The following is an 18838-nucleotide window of genomic DNA, read 5'->3' on the forward strand; positions in this document are numbered from 1 at the left end:
TTCAATGAATTAAACATATCTATCGACAATTTGCATGGCCTAAGAGGTCACTATACAATGGTTTTAGGAAAGGTGATTTAAAAATTCTCTAAGATAATTCTTTTTCCAACTTATTCCCAAATAAGGGTAGATATCCAAAAATGTTATTTAAAGTCAAAGTTTTAGGTGTTTTCTCATGTTTTTTAGGCTTTTAGTGATTCTGGGTGACTTAGAGTAATTTATGTCTTTTCTTTTCCTATCACATTAAATCATTAACACATTTCTTCAGATAATACTTAAAGGCTTTACTGTAACATGCACGGTATTTTAGATAAGATCATTTTATATAATAGGATTTTTTTTTAATTTTAATATTTATTTTTTAGTTATCGGTGGATACAACATCTTTGGTTGTATGTGGTGCTGAGGATCGAACCCGGGCCGCATGCATGCCAGGTGAGCACGCTACCACTTGAGCCACATCCCCAGCCCTATAATAGGATCTTTCTAATATTTTAGTTATCAAAAATTCTTTTTACTAATCATAGCTATTTTATCACATACTGGGGTCTACAGTGAATTGTACAATAACTCCTAAATGCACTATATTTTCTATACACTCTTACAGTAGAAAACAGAAACAAATTTTCCAATAGTATAATATACAATATGAGAATAACATTTTTAGAACAATCCTGAAAATCTTAAATCAAATAGATTATTTTGATATTTCTTTAACAATATGACCATGGTAAATAAACTTTGATATTGAATTTCAAATGATTAATTATTACACTGTGTATCACATTTATCTGAGCAGATCATGGTCTAGTACTTGGTGCATATGACTGATGATCAACCTATCTGCACTAAATGAGATACACCATGCTTTGTGTGACTTGATTTTCTTATCTAAAATAGGGATAAGAATTTAAAAAAATTAGTTGTAAATGGACACAATATCTTTATTATTTATTTTTATGTGGTACTGAGTATGGAACTCAGTGCCTCTTATGTGTGAGGCAAGCAATCTGCCACTGAGCCACAATCCCAGCCCAGGGATAAGCATTTTGATCTACCTCAGAATACATTATATTTTAAAACCGAATGAGACAAAATTATTTACAGATAGTTAAGAAATACAGGCAAATTAATTGCCTGTTGTAATGAATATCCTAATGCACAAAACTTTTTCAAATGTCAATTCTAACCTACTTCTGTCTATGGGAGTTAGTTTACAATTGTTTACCTTAATTTTTTTGAGTCTGGATTTCCTGAATCTTATTATAATTCTAATCATTAGCTTAATTTTCCAAAGAGTGGGTTATGCTATTTGTTATTTTTGAAATAGCAGCAATCTCCAAAATACTTTTAAAAATGAAGAGTAATACCTTAGAAACATATCATTTTAAACTGTTAGGTAATTAAAACTAAATTTGTATAAATGTTTGGAATGGGAGGTTTCAACAGTATATTTTCTTAAATTAAAATGGATTCATTTGAGATTTAAATGCTATATTTAATTCAACTAGCTTTTTCCCACTTATAAAAACATTCAACAATAAGCCTAACTATGATTGATAGTTAAAATTTCCTTTTTTATTTCAAAACATTCAGACTATATATGTTCAAAGATTTCTATATGATACTACCACCAAAAATTTAGTCATGTGTTCACAGACAGAAAACACATAAACCACGTTTTAATTTATCTAATGGCTTTAAAAGGAATTCCATGTAATAATCAGTATCACTAAAATCACTGCCCATAAAATATTTGGGTGTGTATGTGTGTGTATTAATGATACAAATCTATAGTGAAATGATGAAATAAAAAAACAAGTGTTCTTTTCAGAAGACATGAAGAGAGTTTTTTCCCCTCCCTCAAGAAAACAAAGGATTCCTGGAAGCTTTGCCCTGGTTTATTTTTCCAATTTTAAATACCTTAAGAGTAGCGGAACTGCTACTGGCATGGTAGTATTTCTAACAGTCAATAAATCTAAAATATTATGTGTGAATATTGGAATGAAGCCATTAAGAAGATTACAACATGCAACAGAGCAGAGGGTCCACAGGAAAAAAGACCTAGTAATTCAGGACAACTGTGACCACTGACCTTTGAACAGCCAAGACCACTGGCCAATCTGACACAATAATAGAGTGCACATGCATAGAAAATCATCTAGCCTGTAAGTATAATTTAAATGCTTTGGTGGATGATTTTAAAACACCTTCCACCTAAATCTCAGTCAACTTATTAAACAATCAAACCATTACAAATACTAATATTCTTTAGGCTTCAAATATGTACTATTAATTTAAATTACACACAAAAATTCAGTAAAATCATTTGTGATTTTAACACATCTCATTTAAAACATTTGCCATTTAAAAAATATGTTGTGATACTTCATCATTTTCCTATGGAGCTAAAAAAGACAGGTTAAACAATCACCTTAAATATTTTTAAAAAGTTACTATAACTTTAAAAATATTCATATTTTCAACAAATGATCCTTGCTCTATCTCAGAAGCATTTTCATTTATGTAGCCTTCAAATTATCTGTAATTCTGTGGCCTTCAGTTTCAAGCTTCTATATAATCAATCCACCACACCTGGCAGTGTTCCTTTTTACCTATTTTAAATATTTCAGTTTTGTTTAGTTATAATGTTGTTTATGAGTAGACTACACGATGACCTATCATCTTTTATATTTAAAACTCATATTTGTACATTTTGTGAATACTACTTATCATCCCCATCTATTTAAATAAGTGTCTTAATTATCAACTAATTCTAGTACTTCTCAATTTTAAAAAAGCAGAGTTCTTCTCAAAGAATCATCTCACTAAAGCTGACAATAAAATTTTTAATATCATATACAGAAAAGCTGAATTTCTTTCTTTCTCTTTCTTTAATAAACAATCCTTCCTCAATTGAGCATTAACAGTATGAGATATATGCACACAGGAAAACATTCTTAAAAGTTGGAATTCTATTTTTATAATTATTTCTCCATCCATTGAAGAATACTTTGATGGAATTCTAAATGAATAACTAATCATTTCTAGTAGTTTCTGCAAAAGTTTATAATGAGGCAATCTAGTTATAATGAGCTGTAAAGATAATTGTTCATTGGCCTGAGTGTGGACGTGTTCAAACAGCATGAATTTTTACTAGAGTTAAGATAAAAGAGTTCAGAGTAATGTGCCTCAAGGTCAGCAAGCATTTTAGGTTATTTATAGTCATAAATAATCTGATTTGGACTTTGAAATAATATTTTTCCTATCACTAACCGTAAGAACAATCAAGGATCATGTGGCTGTATATTTGGAATTTGGAATTTTTAAATCCTTAATAATGTATTTCAAAGCAATTGTAATTTACACAAAAATGTATTATGATTTTTAATTGCCAATTTTTAATGTCCTTGAAAAGATGCTTTGCTTTTTGAAAAAGGGGAGTTAGTTTAACTTAGAACTAAATCACAGGATGTTTTTAACTAACCCATTAAATATAATATATACAGAAATAGTACTCGTTTGCATTTTTGCCCTATACTAAGGAATACGAAGGCCAGAAAAATGTACTTTTTGAGACTATTTAACATGAAATACAGAATATGTCCCATTATAAGCTGCAGACACAAACGCACATGCACACAAACCCTCTGCAAGATCAAAGACCAGAAAAGAACTGGCACTTAATTTATCAGCCTTTACAGACAAAAGACAGTTTTCGTCATTTCAAAAAGATCAGATGTCTTTTATGACAAACTGCGTTTGCAGTTTAATTTACAAATAGAATTCTAAGTAAGCAGTCTTTGTTCTGCCAAAGCAAATGACAAACAGTGTAGGTTTTCATTCTTGCGGTACTCAGCAGGATAGAAAAGATTAAAATAAAACTGAAATAATTTACAGAAAACAAATAAATGTTTCAGAAAGTTGAGGGAGATCAAAGCCAGAATTTTTTGACCCCAACTGTACAAGCATTTCTTATTATATTGACCAGTGCCATCAGATCATTAATTAAAAGGAAAAGCGCTGGCAGGTGACAGGGAAGCAAAAGCCGATAATCGGCCCCCTTTTTCTTCTTGCCTTCAAAAACTCTCTCATTCTTTTGCAAGACATGCCACTAGGCAGACAGAAATGCCTACTTTGTAATATAATGATTAAGATGAGATGAAGAGACTTACATTTAAAGAAACTCTGCCTAATGAATGCATCTAGCTTTTTAATTATGATGGTACTTTTACAATAAGGAATATGATGTCCCATTCTACATCTCCTCAACTGCCAAAAGGTAAAAATGCTAAAAATAGAATTACATCAATTCCTCTCACACCACTTGTACACACCAACCCTTTTATTTAAGATAAAAAGTGAGAATATAACTCTTAACTCAAGGGTCCAGGAGAAAACATATACATTCCCCACAAAATATCCTTCAGACTTACCACATCACTTGGCAGGTTGTTCAAGTCATTAAATGGTGTTTCTAGAGTATTTGTGTCAACATTTAACATAACCACATCTTCCAATGATTTGTTTTTCACTCTCTGTTTAAAAAACACATATATGAAAAAGACAAAATATTTTCTATGCAAACTATATGTTTTTTGGTGTTTTTTTAAACACCAAAACATTATCTTAATGCAATAGGCTTGAAAATTTCAACAAAAAAATTCTACATTACAAAAGGATATAAACAACTTTGTAATCTTAGGAAGGAAATTTGATCATAATCCATTCAAAACATTTGGTAGAAATGCTTAAAATGCAGTATTTGCTCATACAATACTAATTAATTTAACTACCAAAGAGATAATGCAACAAAAAACTATTATAAAATTGGCACACTTGCATCATAAAAACCTGTAGTCTTTAAAAATTCATCAAATGAATATCAACCCAATAATACAGTAATTTGTACCCAGCTCCTCACCTATCTTTAGCATAAATCATACTGTAGTGACAACATAAAATAATAACTATGACCACAGTATTGATCTGCATTTTAAAATGAATAAATATTTTCTCTACATTTCCATACCAGTAGATATAACTTGATGATGAGGACTGAAAGTGGTCTAAGAGATAGTAACAGAGAGGAGAGTAAGCTGAAACTTATAGTTAGCAATATTCCTTACATCAATTTCATGGTAAACAATGAAATTTAATAGCCTATCAGAATGACCATTTTATTTGTCTTATTTACTTAAAAGCTTTAAAATAGTCAACATACCTCAATATGTTCACAAATTATACTAAATTACAATTTTATCAAAGTTTTTGACCTAATAAAGAAAATAGTTATGGTTATTTTGTCCTATTTAAATTATCATATATACTTTTAAAAAAGCATTGATTTCTATTTGTTTGATTTAAATTATAGCAAATGGTGATAAGTAATGTGTTCATTATGAAATAAATCCATGAATTTATAATTCCATAATTTTATAGGTCAACTAGTAATAGATCAATAAATAATTTCAGTGTGATATTTTCAAAAACTATCATTGCAGAATAAAAGCCATTTTTGAAACTTATTATTTAAATATCTCAAATTTTAAATTGGCTAAGTCAATCATTTTTTAAACTGATTATGACTGAAATTTCTCTGATCTATTTAAGAATTTCAAATCTCTGCACATTTGGTAGAATGTTACATCTGCTAGTGAACTAACAGCCTAAAGTAGGGAATTCATTTTTTAAGAGAGGTATATTATCTATGTATGATATGAATTCTTGGGAGATACACTATTTTAAACATCTACCTTGTAAAAACACATTGTATTATAAAATAAGACCTTAAAGATAGTCACTTCTAAGACACAGAGAACCATTTCTGGTGACACTAATGATACTATTTCAAAAAACATTTATAAATATACTCATTTCTTTTTCTTCCTATACACACTAAGAGAGGTTTAAATACATAAATATGTGTTTACTTATAAATTAACTATAGTATAAATATAATAATCCATTTAATATTGTAAGCAAATATATATTATATTGGTGTACTTGTAGTAATGGTATTTGGACAAACTATGTTATAACTATAATATACATCTTCATTTTTAAGTTAGCTTTATACCAGAAAATATGTAAATAATCTGGGAGCTAGACACATATTTTAAGAAGTAAAATGAGTTTTTAAAAATAGCACAGGATAGATGGGCACAGTGGCGCAAGCCTATATAATCCCAGCAGCTCAGAAGGCTGAGGCAGGAGGATCACAAGTTCAAAGCCAGCCCCAGCACTGGTGAGGCACTAAGTAATTCAGTGAGACTCTGTCTCTAGATTAAATACAAAATAGGGCTGGGGATATAGCTCAGTGTTTGAGTGCCCCTGAGTTCAATCCCCAGTATCAAAAAAAAAAAAAAAAAGCACAGGATAGTGCCAATGTGCCCCCAGATGTTTTGTGATAACACACTAAAGTCTGAATAATTAATATGAAATGTTCACTTTTTTCAAAATTACTTTTAGTTTTATAAAGTCAGATAATAGTGCCCACGGAATTTTTTCAAAGAATTAATCAATAAGAATAACAACATGAAGCAGGGTGTGGCAATACAGGCTACTCTCAAGGCTAAGGCAGGAGGATCATGAGTTTCAGGCCAGTCTGGGAAATAGGGTCTGAGAAAGACCCTATTTCAAAAAGAGAAAAAAAAAGAATATAAAAATGTATTGAGTTTTAATTAAGAAACTGAGAGGCCCTAATATTGAAATAATTTTAAGAATGAAAGAAAGAGACGAAGGAAGGAAGGAAAGAAGGCAGGAAGGAGGGAAGGAAGGAGGCAAACCAGTATTTTTGAAAGAAAATCTGGAATAGCATCAGTATTTTAACTATTTTTTCTCTTCGAATCAAGCTTAAGCAATTTTTTTTTTCTAAATAGGTATGTAAAGATCAAATGTTACCTTTTTTTCTGTCTCATATTTTTATACTTTATAAAGTTATGATATATAAAAATAAGAGTGGGAAAACATGAGAAAAGGATTCCTTTTCCTTCAAAAATAAGAAAATAATAACTGGACATAGACTAAAAGGCTTATTAAGAAAACAGTAAGGTGTTAAAGTAGGTTAAGTCTTTTCATGCCCTCTATTCAACCCTTCTGCAAATGTGACTACAGATGTACATTATACACATTAATTCAAAGAAATGACACCATAGCAGCAATCATATGACCTTATAAAACTGAACAACATGTCACTTATAGTCCTTTGTAAAATGAACCAAATAAGACAATTCTCATATTTATAGCTTTTACTCATTTACTCTTAATCACTTTTACATGCTTTAGTCTGCTTTGAGATCATCCCTGAAGTTTAGTTTTCAGGAAGAACAAAATATGTTTTTCCTTTATTTTAGAAGCATTTTTTTATTTTAAAAAGAGACTTTTTGCCATTCTTTACTTAATGATTACGTAAAAAATAATTGAAAAAATTCAAATATCATTAATATGATTTAGAATATCTATGGAAGTTTTTATAAACTGATAATATATGTGGAAACTGTCTTGAACAAAAAAGAGGAAAAAGACTATTTTGACTCTTCCTTGAAAAATTTCATTGTAATTGCTAAAAAACTGCAAAAACTTACTCATCTCAGTTTAACATATAAACTATGTAAGTAGTTACATCCTCATTTTAATTATAAATTACTTATTATAAAATAAATAAGCACAAAATAAATTTTAGTTGAAAAGTCCAATAATGAAATAGTAAGAATAAAATTGCAATACATAATATTATTGTGTAATACATTAAGAAGAAAGTTACTAAATAACACCCAACTGTTTTAAAAGAATTCTTGAAGGCCCAAGTATATTTTTTCATTCACTATTAAACCAGATAAACCAAATATAGCTGACTATCAAAACACTTGAATAAACCCAGTGAATAAAAATTATAGAAACTTCAACTAACCTAACTGTGGCTCTAAATATTCTTGTTTAATAACAAAAGCTTATTTAAAGTTAGAATGCACTTTTTTTAAAGACAATAATTTCAAAACATGAAAAATTCTTAAGTTTGCTCCTTAAAAAATATTTTCTTTACATATGGCCAATAAATATATGATAAATGAAACTGAACACTTAAAACATGTATAATTTCTATATTAATTTTGGAAAGCCAATTTTAAAAATTGATATAGAATATTATATAAAAAAATAACCTATCAATAGGTAGTATCAACAACTTTAAATATTTTGCATCTGTATAAATATACAGAAAAATTATCATCTTACATTCATTAAATACAGAAATTCACTAATGTGAAAATGCATAATAATATGCACAATAATATGAAAGTCAAATTTGATGATTTCCTTAGGAAAAAAAAGCCTAACCATGTTGAGATGCGTTATCAAGTCAAGCTACTGGTCAGGGCTTGGGATGCAGCTCAGTGGTAGAGAACTTGCTTTCCATGTGTAAAGCCCTGGGTTCAATCCCTAGCACTTCAAAAACAAAAACAAACAAAAAACTGATCAATAAAATGCTAGTGAGGTGCTGAGGCTGTGGCTCAATGGTAGAGCAATTGCCTGGCATGTGTGAGACACTGAGTTCGATTCTCAGCACCACATACAAATAAATGAATAAAACAAATGTCCATACATCTAAAAAAATATTTTTAAAAATGCTACAAAATATTCCATGATCTAATACCAACTGAATACCTAAATTCATCTATTCTACATTTCATATACTTTGTTTTTTCACTGAAAATGCCTGAGCTTATAGGAAAACTTTTATAAAAATGAATAAAATATAAGAAATCATAAAGTTATCCAACCCAAATTTCAATATAAAAAACAATTCAAGCCTATTAAAAATTCATTAAGATTTACTTTCTATTAATGATGAAGCAAATAAAAAATACTGCCTACCATTTTGCAAAAAAAAAAAAAAATGCCCCAAACTAGAGCTCAGGTGTAATTCTATAATTCAGGCCTTTTGCAGGAACATGACTCTCTCATATGATCTTTGAGAATTTTAAAATACATCAAAAGAATCTTCTTTGATCAAAGGGAAGGACTGATGTATATAGTAACAGCAACTAAGAAAACCACATTTAACTCATTATTTTGTTAATTAAAAATTAGGTTAAATTGTTAATCTGTACAATCATCCAAAAGAGAAAAGTATTCAAAGAAAACTGAAATCACCCATCATAATGTTTCCACTCAACTGACTCAAATTTTCTGCTTTCATACAAAGCTTTGTTTATTTTTTCCACAGGCTAATCTTCCAAAAAGTCTACTCTGGAAGTATCACAGATTCAGATTCAAGAACTTTGAAGTTTAAGTAGTTTCACTACAAGGATAATTTAAGTAAAAAAAAATCATTTTGGAATGATCTGATGACAGCTAAAAAAAAATCCCAAATTTTCATCCCCAACAGGACTGAAAATTAAAATATAAAAAGAAGCTATATTCTAATTTCAAAGTTTGTCATTAGCATATTAAAACCACATAGAAATAAACTTTAAAAAATGAAGTTTTCAAAATATAAACATTTCATTTTATGAGCCACAAGTACGTAAATTTTAATTATCAAAATATAGTTCTGAGAAAAAGTTATGTAAAATATATCAAGTTACCATCAAGAGAAGTAGTTTATTAAGGATTAAAGTTTTCAGTATTCAAAACTTGCCATATGACTTCTATAAAATATAACCTATTTTCATGGGTTTCATGCCACTAAAAATGCTCATTTAGTACACTAATCTAAATGAAATCATTTCAATGCTAACTTTTTTAAATGATCATTTAATTAGCTCCTAAATATGAAGTTAGTCACTGCTTGGTATTATTCATTTGCTATTCTTTCAAACAAAACTGTTTTAAATATTATTTTTAATGAGTAAATTTAGATACTCACCTCTATGAGGCTGGAGTGAATTCCAATCAGGTATGGCATTGGGGCACTAAATATATATATATATATATATATATATATATATATATATATATATATATATAGAGAGAGAGAGAGAGAGAGAGAGAGAGAGAGAGAGATTCATAGTTTGTTAAAACTGAAACAATAATAGAATTCAAGTGCTTAAAAAAATTAAATTTACTAAATGCTCAGTTCCAGAACAGCACATTCTACATTCAAAATTATTCAATATATAAAACTCAAATTTAATCCTAGAGGTCATTAATATTTAAATTAAGGTTGGCTTATATAAAAATCACAAAATCATTTGTAATTAAATTAAGAGTTATAATACCTATAAAGCATTTTTTTTTATTTAAGACTCTCAAGGCCTAGGCCATATTCTGAGTTGAATCTTTTCCATATACCTCACAGCAAATAGATCCTAAATAATCATCAAATTTATTACATTTTTGCACATATTTTCTCATTCTTATTTCTGTGATTTTTTAATATGTCTTCATTATTTCATACCTACTATGTCTCCAAATATTTAGTCAGTCAGTCAGTCAGTTACATAGTCACAGAGTCATCAAATATTTACTGAGACTTAATGTGTACCAGGCAGTATTCTAGAAGTAGAGTTGCAAAAAAATAAACAAGTTCCTCCCATAGTGTGCTTTCTCTTCCCTCGTGTATATCACCTTTAATTTAAGTTTTATAAATTCAGATTTATTCCACTTTCAGTGTAATGATTAAAATAATTTTAATAAATTAAAAATACTCAAATACAACAAGGATTTTGTATTAATTAATTCAATGACTGATATTGGAGGTGCCAGGCTCTGAGGTAGGGGCTTGGGAATAATAATAAACAATATGACTGAAATGTGTTTCCTTGTGAATCTTGTATCCTAGCAGAAATGTAAACATTAAAAAACTTTTAATATACAAAATATATGCTACTAGTAATTTTAGAAATATTTCTTAGGAAATACAAGAAGAAAATTATTCAACTTGACATTTCAAACAAAATTATTATCTAACAGGAAAACTTAAGAATGTACAGATGTCTACAAAAGTGATAGAAGATATGTGAACAAATAGCTATATAAAAATAAAATATTTTAGCAATTCTTTTATGGGCATCTTCGTGCTTTATTAATGCAAACAGATAATCCTCTGTCTCAAAGGATTTGCATAATTTTCTAACCATCACTGCCATTATTAAAACAGTGCTGTCCAAACTCTGTGTTCACTTTTCTACTGAGAACTAATAATAGATAAAAATAACAGGCACCTTGACAGATTCAGGTATTTCAAAGTAACCTCAGAAAGTTCCAAGTTTATTTAAGGATGAATAATCTGTAACCTATACTTCAAGAATTCACACACACACACACACACACACACACACACACACACACACACACACAATGGATGAAGTACTTTGCTTCTCAGTAGCCTGTATGTTCTAGTTCATTACTTATTATTGTACTACATTCTAATTCCCAGTTGTCTTTGCCTTTTGTAGCTTTGTTCCTTCCTATTCTTTTTTAATTTTTATGCAACAGACCATCTGGAATTGATCTGATATTCTGGATACTTCATTTGACTGAAAGTTGAGAACTATTTATAGGTCTCAATATCCTTAAGACCCAATAGATTTTCTTCCGTCAAAAAGAAAAAGGAAGAACAAATGTGGACTGCTCCACTTTTACTTAAATAAGGGAAGGCCAGTTACTCCCTAGTTCATGTTTTCATCCCTTGGACTCTACAGATAACAAACAAAGTATAGATCACTATTCTGGGCCCCCAGAATCAGGCTTGGGTCACTGTCACTAAATAAGGTAGGCAACTCTCAAGATTTTAAGTATGTGAAGCCCTCCAAACATCCAAAATAGTATAAAATTATTAGTTACCACAAAACCTTCCAATTCACCCCAGTTAGGATATCCTAACCACAAGATGTATAATACAGAAAGTCTATTATGGTATCTTAAATTCCAAAACACATTTTAATAGAAACTCTTCTTGCCAAAATATTCAAGGCTTTAAAACATAGTATGTTCCTCTTATACATGTTGAAGGGATACTGGATGGACAACAGTTTTATTAAATGAGAGTTCAAACTGCTAAGTAATCTACTAAAATTCTAGGAAATACATCTAGAAAAATACTTGTTAAAGATTATAAAGACTACTTATCTTTTGAGATACAAACAATGTTTATATAAATTGTAAAGATAGAATGAAAAATTCAGTAAAAAGCATCTATGCAGAGTAATAAATAATAAAATAATAAACTAAAAACTTTTTATAATAATAATAAAGTAATTCAAAATTTGTTTATAAGATAGCTAATTATGTATCCATAAGTTTTTTCCTCACTAATTTTTAAAAAATCCAAAAATAGAGCTATTTGAGGCACAAGCATTATTAATCTACAACACAGATTTTCTAAAGTAATTATATTTTTCAGAATATGGGATTAATTGAATAGGTGTTTCCTTCCCACCTTTTCATAATTTTCCCACCAATACAAAATAAGCCAAGTCTCGTGGAAAGAAATTTTGCGAACCCTAGCTGAAATTTCCTAATTAAATTAGGGTGTTAATAAGTCAGGAAGAGATCCTTGGCAACACAGATGTTAACATCCATGTGCAAAACTGTCCTAGATCTTTCCATCAGTGAAGTTATTTTGAAAAGACAGAATATAGAAGGCTCTATTATGAATGCTGTTTCTTTTTGGTAGAAACTAACCTTCACTCAAAATATTGCCTTTCTTTTCTTTTTAGGTTTTCTTAACAAACAGACTACCTATAACTATAACAGCGATCTATTGGGGGTAGTATTAAGATTGTAATCTTCCATTAAAAAAAAACTGTTCCCTTAGAAGCTAAATTGATCATTTCATAGCAGAATCAGATAGATGAGCTAAATGAAAAGATTGACTAATCATTCCCTGACCAAACAACAATTTACTTTTACTACTTGTAGTTCACAACACCTCTTAAACATTTATGAACTCAGATGGTTTATCAGTGTCATAAACTTGCCACATTAAAATACTCTTATTTTGGCTGATTAAGGGGAAAATACAGATTGTATAACTTTCTTCTAAGAATCATCCCTAACCTTCCAAGAAGGTGGGCTGTTTCTTCAATTTCCATGCATGGTTCTTTTGTATGTCTCTACAGTAGGACTTACAATATCTGAGCTTTATATGTGTATGTGTGTGCACATATAAGTTTATGTTAGTATATGTGTATGTCTTCCTATCTGTGAAGCTCCCAAGGGCAAAAACTTAATCTTATTCATCACATTACATACACACATCTTGGCAAATAGTTACTCACTAGATGTTTGATGAACAAATGTATGGATGAATGAACAGACCAACAAAGTAGTTAGGTTTTATCAATAAACCAAGATGCAATATTCACCCATGGTCACAAGATGGCATTATGGTTCTCCACAACCCATTCTATGCCAGAGCTATCAGATACAAAAACAGAAATACTTTGAGGAGCTAGAATTACTTCAGGATTTGGAAAGCTCTTATCACTCTAAAGAGTTAACAATAATACATCTACTCCAATCAAACCTTCATGGTGTTATTTTGAACTGGAATATTAAAATCATTTATTCAAAGAGAATGAAGGGATAATATGAAATATTTTCCCCATGTGCAGCTAGATTAATATGATTTTAACTTGAAGGATTCAAAGGGAAGAAAAAACATTTTTCTTAGAAAATTGTTTATTCCACAAAATTTTCTAATAATGGAAGAGAGCCAGAATCTCAAATGGCTATTTCTAGAAAAAAAATCATAGTTCTCAGTTCCTAGAGTAGAAATTAACCTATCACTGTGTCTGTAAAGTTCAGAAAGTTTCAGATAAACTCCTTGCGTGGGTATCACTGCTCTGTTATAAAAGCTGTTAGAACCTGTCCTAACAGCTACTTCAGACATTAGAAAGAAAATTCCAGGGTTGAAATATAGAACAAGCTTCTTTCATTATAATGGAAGCTGCAAAAAAATAGGATTTGATGTCAGGTATGGAAAGTATCAGAAAGGTAGCTTTGGAAAGAATTAGTAAAAATTTCCCTGAGTCTTTGAACAGTTTCTAAATAATATTAAATGTGTAATTCATTATAGACAAATGAGCTTAGAGGTATGTTACCTCTAAGAGGTCAGATTATTTTAATAGAAAAAATTAAGATGACATGAGCATTATAATCTGATAAAATATAATTCTAAACTTCATAATTAGAAGTGTTAGTTCTTGAAACACTCAATTAACCTATATTTTAAAACTGTTCATCAATACAGTAAATTTTAATTACAGAAAACCGTGTGCAAAGAACTATTGCAAATGTTGACATGAATGAACTCCAATCTCTGCCTTCAAGGATGGTTAAGATATTGTAGGTGTGCTGGTCAAAAGAAAACTCTAAAATACATGTCATAAGAGACTATTTATAGGTTTAGCTTTTCAGTTAATCCTGTGAATATGATACTTCACAATATAATTAATTGCATTCCTATAATCTGCGAAACATTTCTTCAAGGGCAGAAGAGCAGTGGTAGGTCACTGGTACCTACTTCACAGCATTATCAATACTACTGCCATGCTGTGGAAACCAATAGAGCAGTATAATCAAAATATGTGTCCAAGTACATATACTGTTATTATCATTACTTATTAAAAGCAGATTAGTCACAAAAAACTTAATTTAAAAACTTTAATGTATGAACTTATATAATTTTAATCCTTAAATACTTTAATTTGTTCTTCAAGAAATAAAAAGCTAAATAAATGTTATTTTTAAAGGAACTGATTTTTACTAATATTAGTTAGGATTTAAACAAACACATTAAAGCTGAAATGATTTCCTCCTGTGCATGAATGTGTATGATTTAAAGGGGAAAAATTCCCATCAAATTTCTTACAAATTAAGGTATGCCTCCAGAAAATGATTATGCAGTAAAGATAACATCCCCAGTCCTAAAGAAGGTCCCAAAGCTGCTTTTTAGTAGTCTGCTCCCTGCTATCCTCACTCTAAGTATGTAGACTCTTCTAGGGAGTAGAACAAGGGGGTCATTGGTCATTGTTCTCATAATTAGAAATTCAGACTGGTGAAATCACTGGGAGTTCTTTCTAAGGCAAGCAAACCCTTTATTATTAATCCCAAAACTGTTTTTTCTTTTTATTTTTATAGCAGGTTTAGGCTGAAATTTTGACTTAAACCAATATTATGTTTTAATATAATTCTTATATTAAAAGCAACCCTTTTGTCAATACAAGGTATTTAGTGTGCTATTAGGGAAAGCAGAGGTAAAAGAAAGTGTATCCTGGGGTAAAGGAAACAAAAGTGTGCCCTGAAAGAGACAATGTGGTAACTGGCAGACTTTCCAGACAAGTTTTGACACCTGGAACACTGGGTTTTCTAATTAATACCATACTTCTGTCCAATTTTCCCAGCCACAAACAAAAATTTTGTTTCTATTTATGTACTGAATTATCTAAATGACTACAGAATAAATTCACAAAATTTAAACATCTTTGTTTGCCAAGGGCAAATTTTCTGTGGAAAGAACTACTCTGGCCTCCATAAAAGTATTCTAGTATGTATTACTAACACAAAAGTCAAGTTCCTGTGATTTTTTTTTCACATATACAGGAGGTTTACCTAATCTACAAATAAGCTGATCTGTTTTCTAATCAGGAAACCTGGATTTAAAGCAGTCTGGCAAAAGCCAGCTTACCAGCAGTAGTCCAGCAGGTGTGGAGGAAGCACTGGGATGTATATATGCTGCCAATACATTGGGTAGAGCAGAGCAGCCAATCCATGGAGACAGGCAGTTAACTAAAATTTACAAAAGGACAACAATAATAAGTAGCTGCTGACCCTCCAAACAAAAAGCCATGTCCAAGGTATCAAAGATGAATGATAATCATAGAAAAAATTTACACAATGACATAACTCACAATGCCTTTATCAGTTATATAAATAAAGTCTTTATGTCTCAGGGACTCCTGTAAAAATATATATAAAAAGCAAGAGTAGCTTCATGGGAATCATATGTAGATAGTTATAACCACATAAAAATACACTTTGGAGTTAAAATTTAGAAAATAAATAAAGTTAAAACTGAAAAATCATGTAAGCATCTCAGAATATATTGTAGGAAATTTCAATTTGTGCAGCACAGTTTGCGCATCACTCAGATTAATACAGAACGATTAAATATGGAAAAGAAGAGAGGCTGAAAGCTCCTGAGGGATATCATTAGGGCAAATTGACAAAGAATGAAACATGTGCCAGTCAGGAGAGTCTGGAAGCTGCAATAATACCAGGGGACTTGAATGTTCGACAGTTGGAGCTTCAGTAATGTGTGAACTGTGGGTTATGGTATCAAGAGACTCTGTTCACTGACACATAGAATGTCACTATTGACCAGCAAACTGCCAAAGCTTGACAGCTGTACTACAGGAAGCCAAGTATATCATAATTTCATATTTAAACTGTTCATTCTAGATTAACATTTTGTTTCCTAGCTTTATATCAAACTGCCCAAGCTTGACAGCTGTACTACAGGAAGCCAAGTATATCATAATTTCAAATTTAAACTGTTCATTCTAGATTAACATTTTGTTTCCTAGCTTTATATCACATCAGCTGCAATTACATTGTTGCTATTTTAAAGGTAATTGCCATTTTAATTGTTTTGTTTTGGCAAGCAGTTAATTGAACATTTTTAATGCTTAACAAAGAGATATCATTTTTTTCTCCTTTTTACTGACCCTCATAACAATTCTTTCCATTTGACTTTGTTTCATTTTAATTATGTTTGTATAGAGGTAAAGTACATTTTTAGTGTCTAGTAATTAAATCAGCATTCTTCTTTTGTCATTTTAAAGATTTTCTGTAGCCTATAGTTCAAGGTTACTAATAAAATAATTTTGATAAAACTGGGAATCAAATTTTTTTTAAAAAACTATCTGAAAATGGACCACAGACTTTCTATAAACCATTTTCTCTATTTCATTGTTATGCAAAGAAATTAAAACATATACATGAGAATCACAATTACCTTAAAGAATAAATGTAACCAAAGCAATCCCAATCATATTGGAAGCTAATTTGTTTATCTTTAAGTGAAAAATTGAAAAAACAATTTAAATAATGTCATTCAAACCAAAAACATGAAAAAATTTCATTGAAATGTACTTATTTTTGTCATATGTGTGATATTTTTCCAGATTTTTGGTTAATTTTGTACAAAAGATAATGTATCTAATTCCACATCATACTTTCATTAAAGGGTTTTAATGCCTTGAATTTGCTATCTTTATTAATTTATGAGTATTCTTTCAATTAATATTATTTTTTAAAAAATGTAATCAGAGCATATCAGATTCCACTAGGAGGCACTCAAATACTTCTATTTAACAATTATAGATCATGGATTTATTTATGTTACAAAATTGAACTAGAAGGAAATGAAAACGGGGTTGCTCTAACTCATTGTGTCAAATTCTCTTAGAGCTTTTAGGTACTTCCTGGTCATAAATTAGGCATCTTTAAAGCTGTCCTAACTCTCTCCATCCCTTTGGCATAACCTGATGGGTCAGGAAAGTAGCTTTGAAAGTCAGCTAATTACTCAATTTCTCCATCTGCACACAGATGACTTTCAAAACAGCTCATTTTAAATCTTAAAAGAAAAAGGGAGGGGTACTATTCCTTTTTATTTTTGAGAAAATAATAATAGTGAAGCAGGAGGCAAAACAAATTCTCAAAATGATCTATAATGAGGCTTACTTATTTCACTGGCCACACCCAAAGTTCAGAATACCCTTCTAAATGCTACACAGAATACTTCCTCTATCCGTCAATAGTCACCCTTAAATGAAGTTATTCATTATTCACTAACAAGGCACAATTGTATCTGACTGTATTTTTTTAAGAGGATAGTTTCAGTGATCATAAGCAGAGTCAAATAATTTCTGTTATGTCCAACATCTTGCAGGGGGTCATCCCTGATAATCAAGATCTATCAGGAGAGATCAGGAGAGAATAAAGCTTCACAGGACGTGACAACTTTCTAGATATGGAAAATAAATGGCAAGGAGAGGTAGGAATATACAACAACCTCTCCCCAGCCCCAGTGTTTAGCCTAAGCAATGAGAATGAATTATTAAGACTAATATAACAAAAATGCCAGGCTTAGGTTGAATCATAAAGAACTTGAGTTTGCAAGTTCTGTTGACCAGGAGACATCCAAGTGGATATTTACAAAGTAGAATCATATCAAAGGATTGGGGTGTGGCTCACTGGTAGAGCAGTTGCCTCACCTGTGTAAGGCCATAGGTTCACCCCCAACACTGGCCAAAAAGAAAAAAAAATCCCCTATATGCCTCCAGTTGCATGCAAGAACAACATCATTTTAACAACTACTTTGTAGAAAGCATAACAAAGTTGTAAGTAAATTATAAGAAAGTAAAAATAAATTTACTAGAAAATCAAACACATTCATATATGATATATAAAATTATAATCGAGTATAAGAGCCAGGCTTGGTGGCACATGCCTGTAATCCTAGCAGTTTGGGAGGCTGAGACAAGAGGATCAACTTCAAGTTCAAAGCCAGCCTTAGCAACTTAGCAAGCAACTCATTGAGACTCTACCTCTAAAAAAATATTAAAAAAAAAGGATTGGAAATGTGGCTCAGTGGTGAAATGTGCCATGGGTTCAATTCCTGGTACAAAAAAAAATTATATGTCAAAAAAATTAGGGCTCTAACATTAATAAGCTGTGTGGCCTCTGGCACATCTAACATAATAAGTTGTGAATTTCTTAATCTTTAAAATAAGAATTATGCTAGATGATATGCAAGCATTGCCTTTCACAAGTCAAACATTCTTTAAATAAGATAAATTCAATTCTTACTTTTTTTAGATACTTAGTA

At 30.3% G+C, this 18838-nt stretch overlaps 1 protein-coding gene across 1 annotated transcript in view; it reads right to left on the reverse strand.

Annotated features, from left to right (window-relative positions):
* Positions 1–18838, reverse strand: part of LOC143639973 (DENN domain-containing protein 1B-like) — a 102582-nt gene that overhangs the window by 45837 nt on the left and 37907 nt on the right. Inside the window, exons 9-11 of the mRNA XM_077107978.1 lie at positions 15635–15735; positions 9869–9914; positions 4437–4538 (exon numbers count right to left, since the gene is read on the reverse strand). Coding sequence (XP_076964093.1) covers positions 4437–4538; positions 9869–9914; positions 15635–15735 — 249 coding nt within the window. The remainder of the gene's footprint in view (positions 1–4436; positions 4539–9868; positions 9915–15634; positions 15736–18838) is intronic.

The sequence above is a fragment of the Callospermophilus lateralis genome, unplaced genomic scaffold, assembly GCF_048772815.1.
Source record: "Callospermophilus lateralis isolate mCalLat2 unplaced genomic scaffold, mCalLat2.hap1 Scaffold_103, whole genome shotgun sequence".
In the NCBI taxonomy this organism is placed as follows: domain Eukaryota; kingdom Metazoa; phylum Chordata; class Mammalia; order Rodentia; family Sciuridae; genus Callospermophilus; species Callospermophilus lateralis.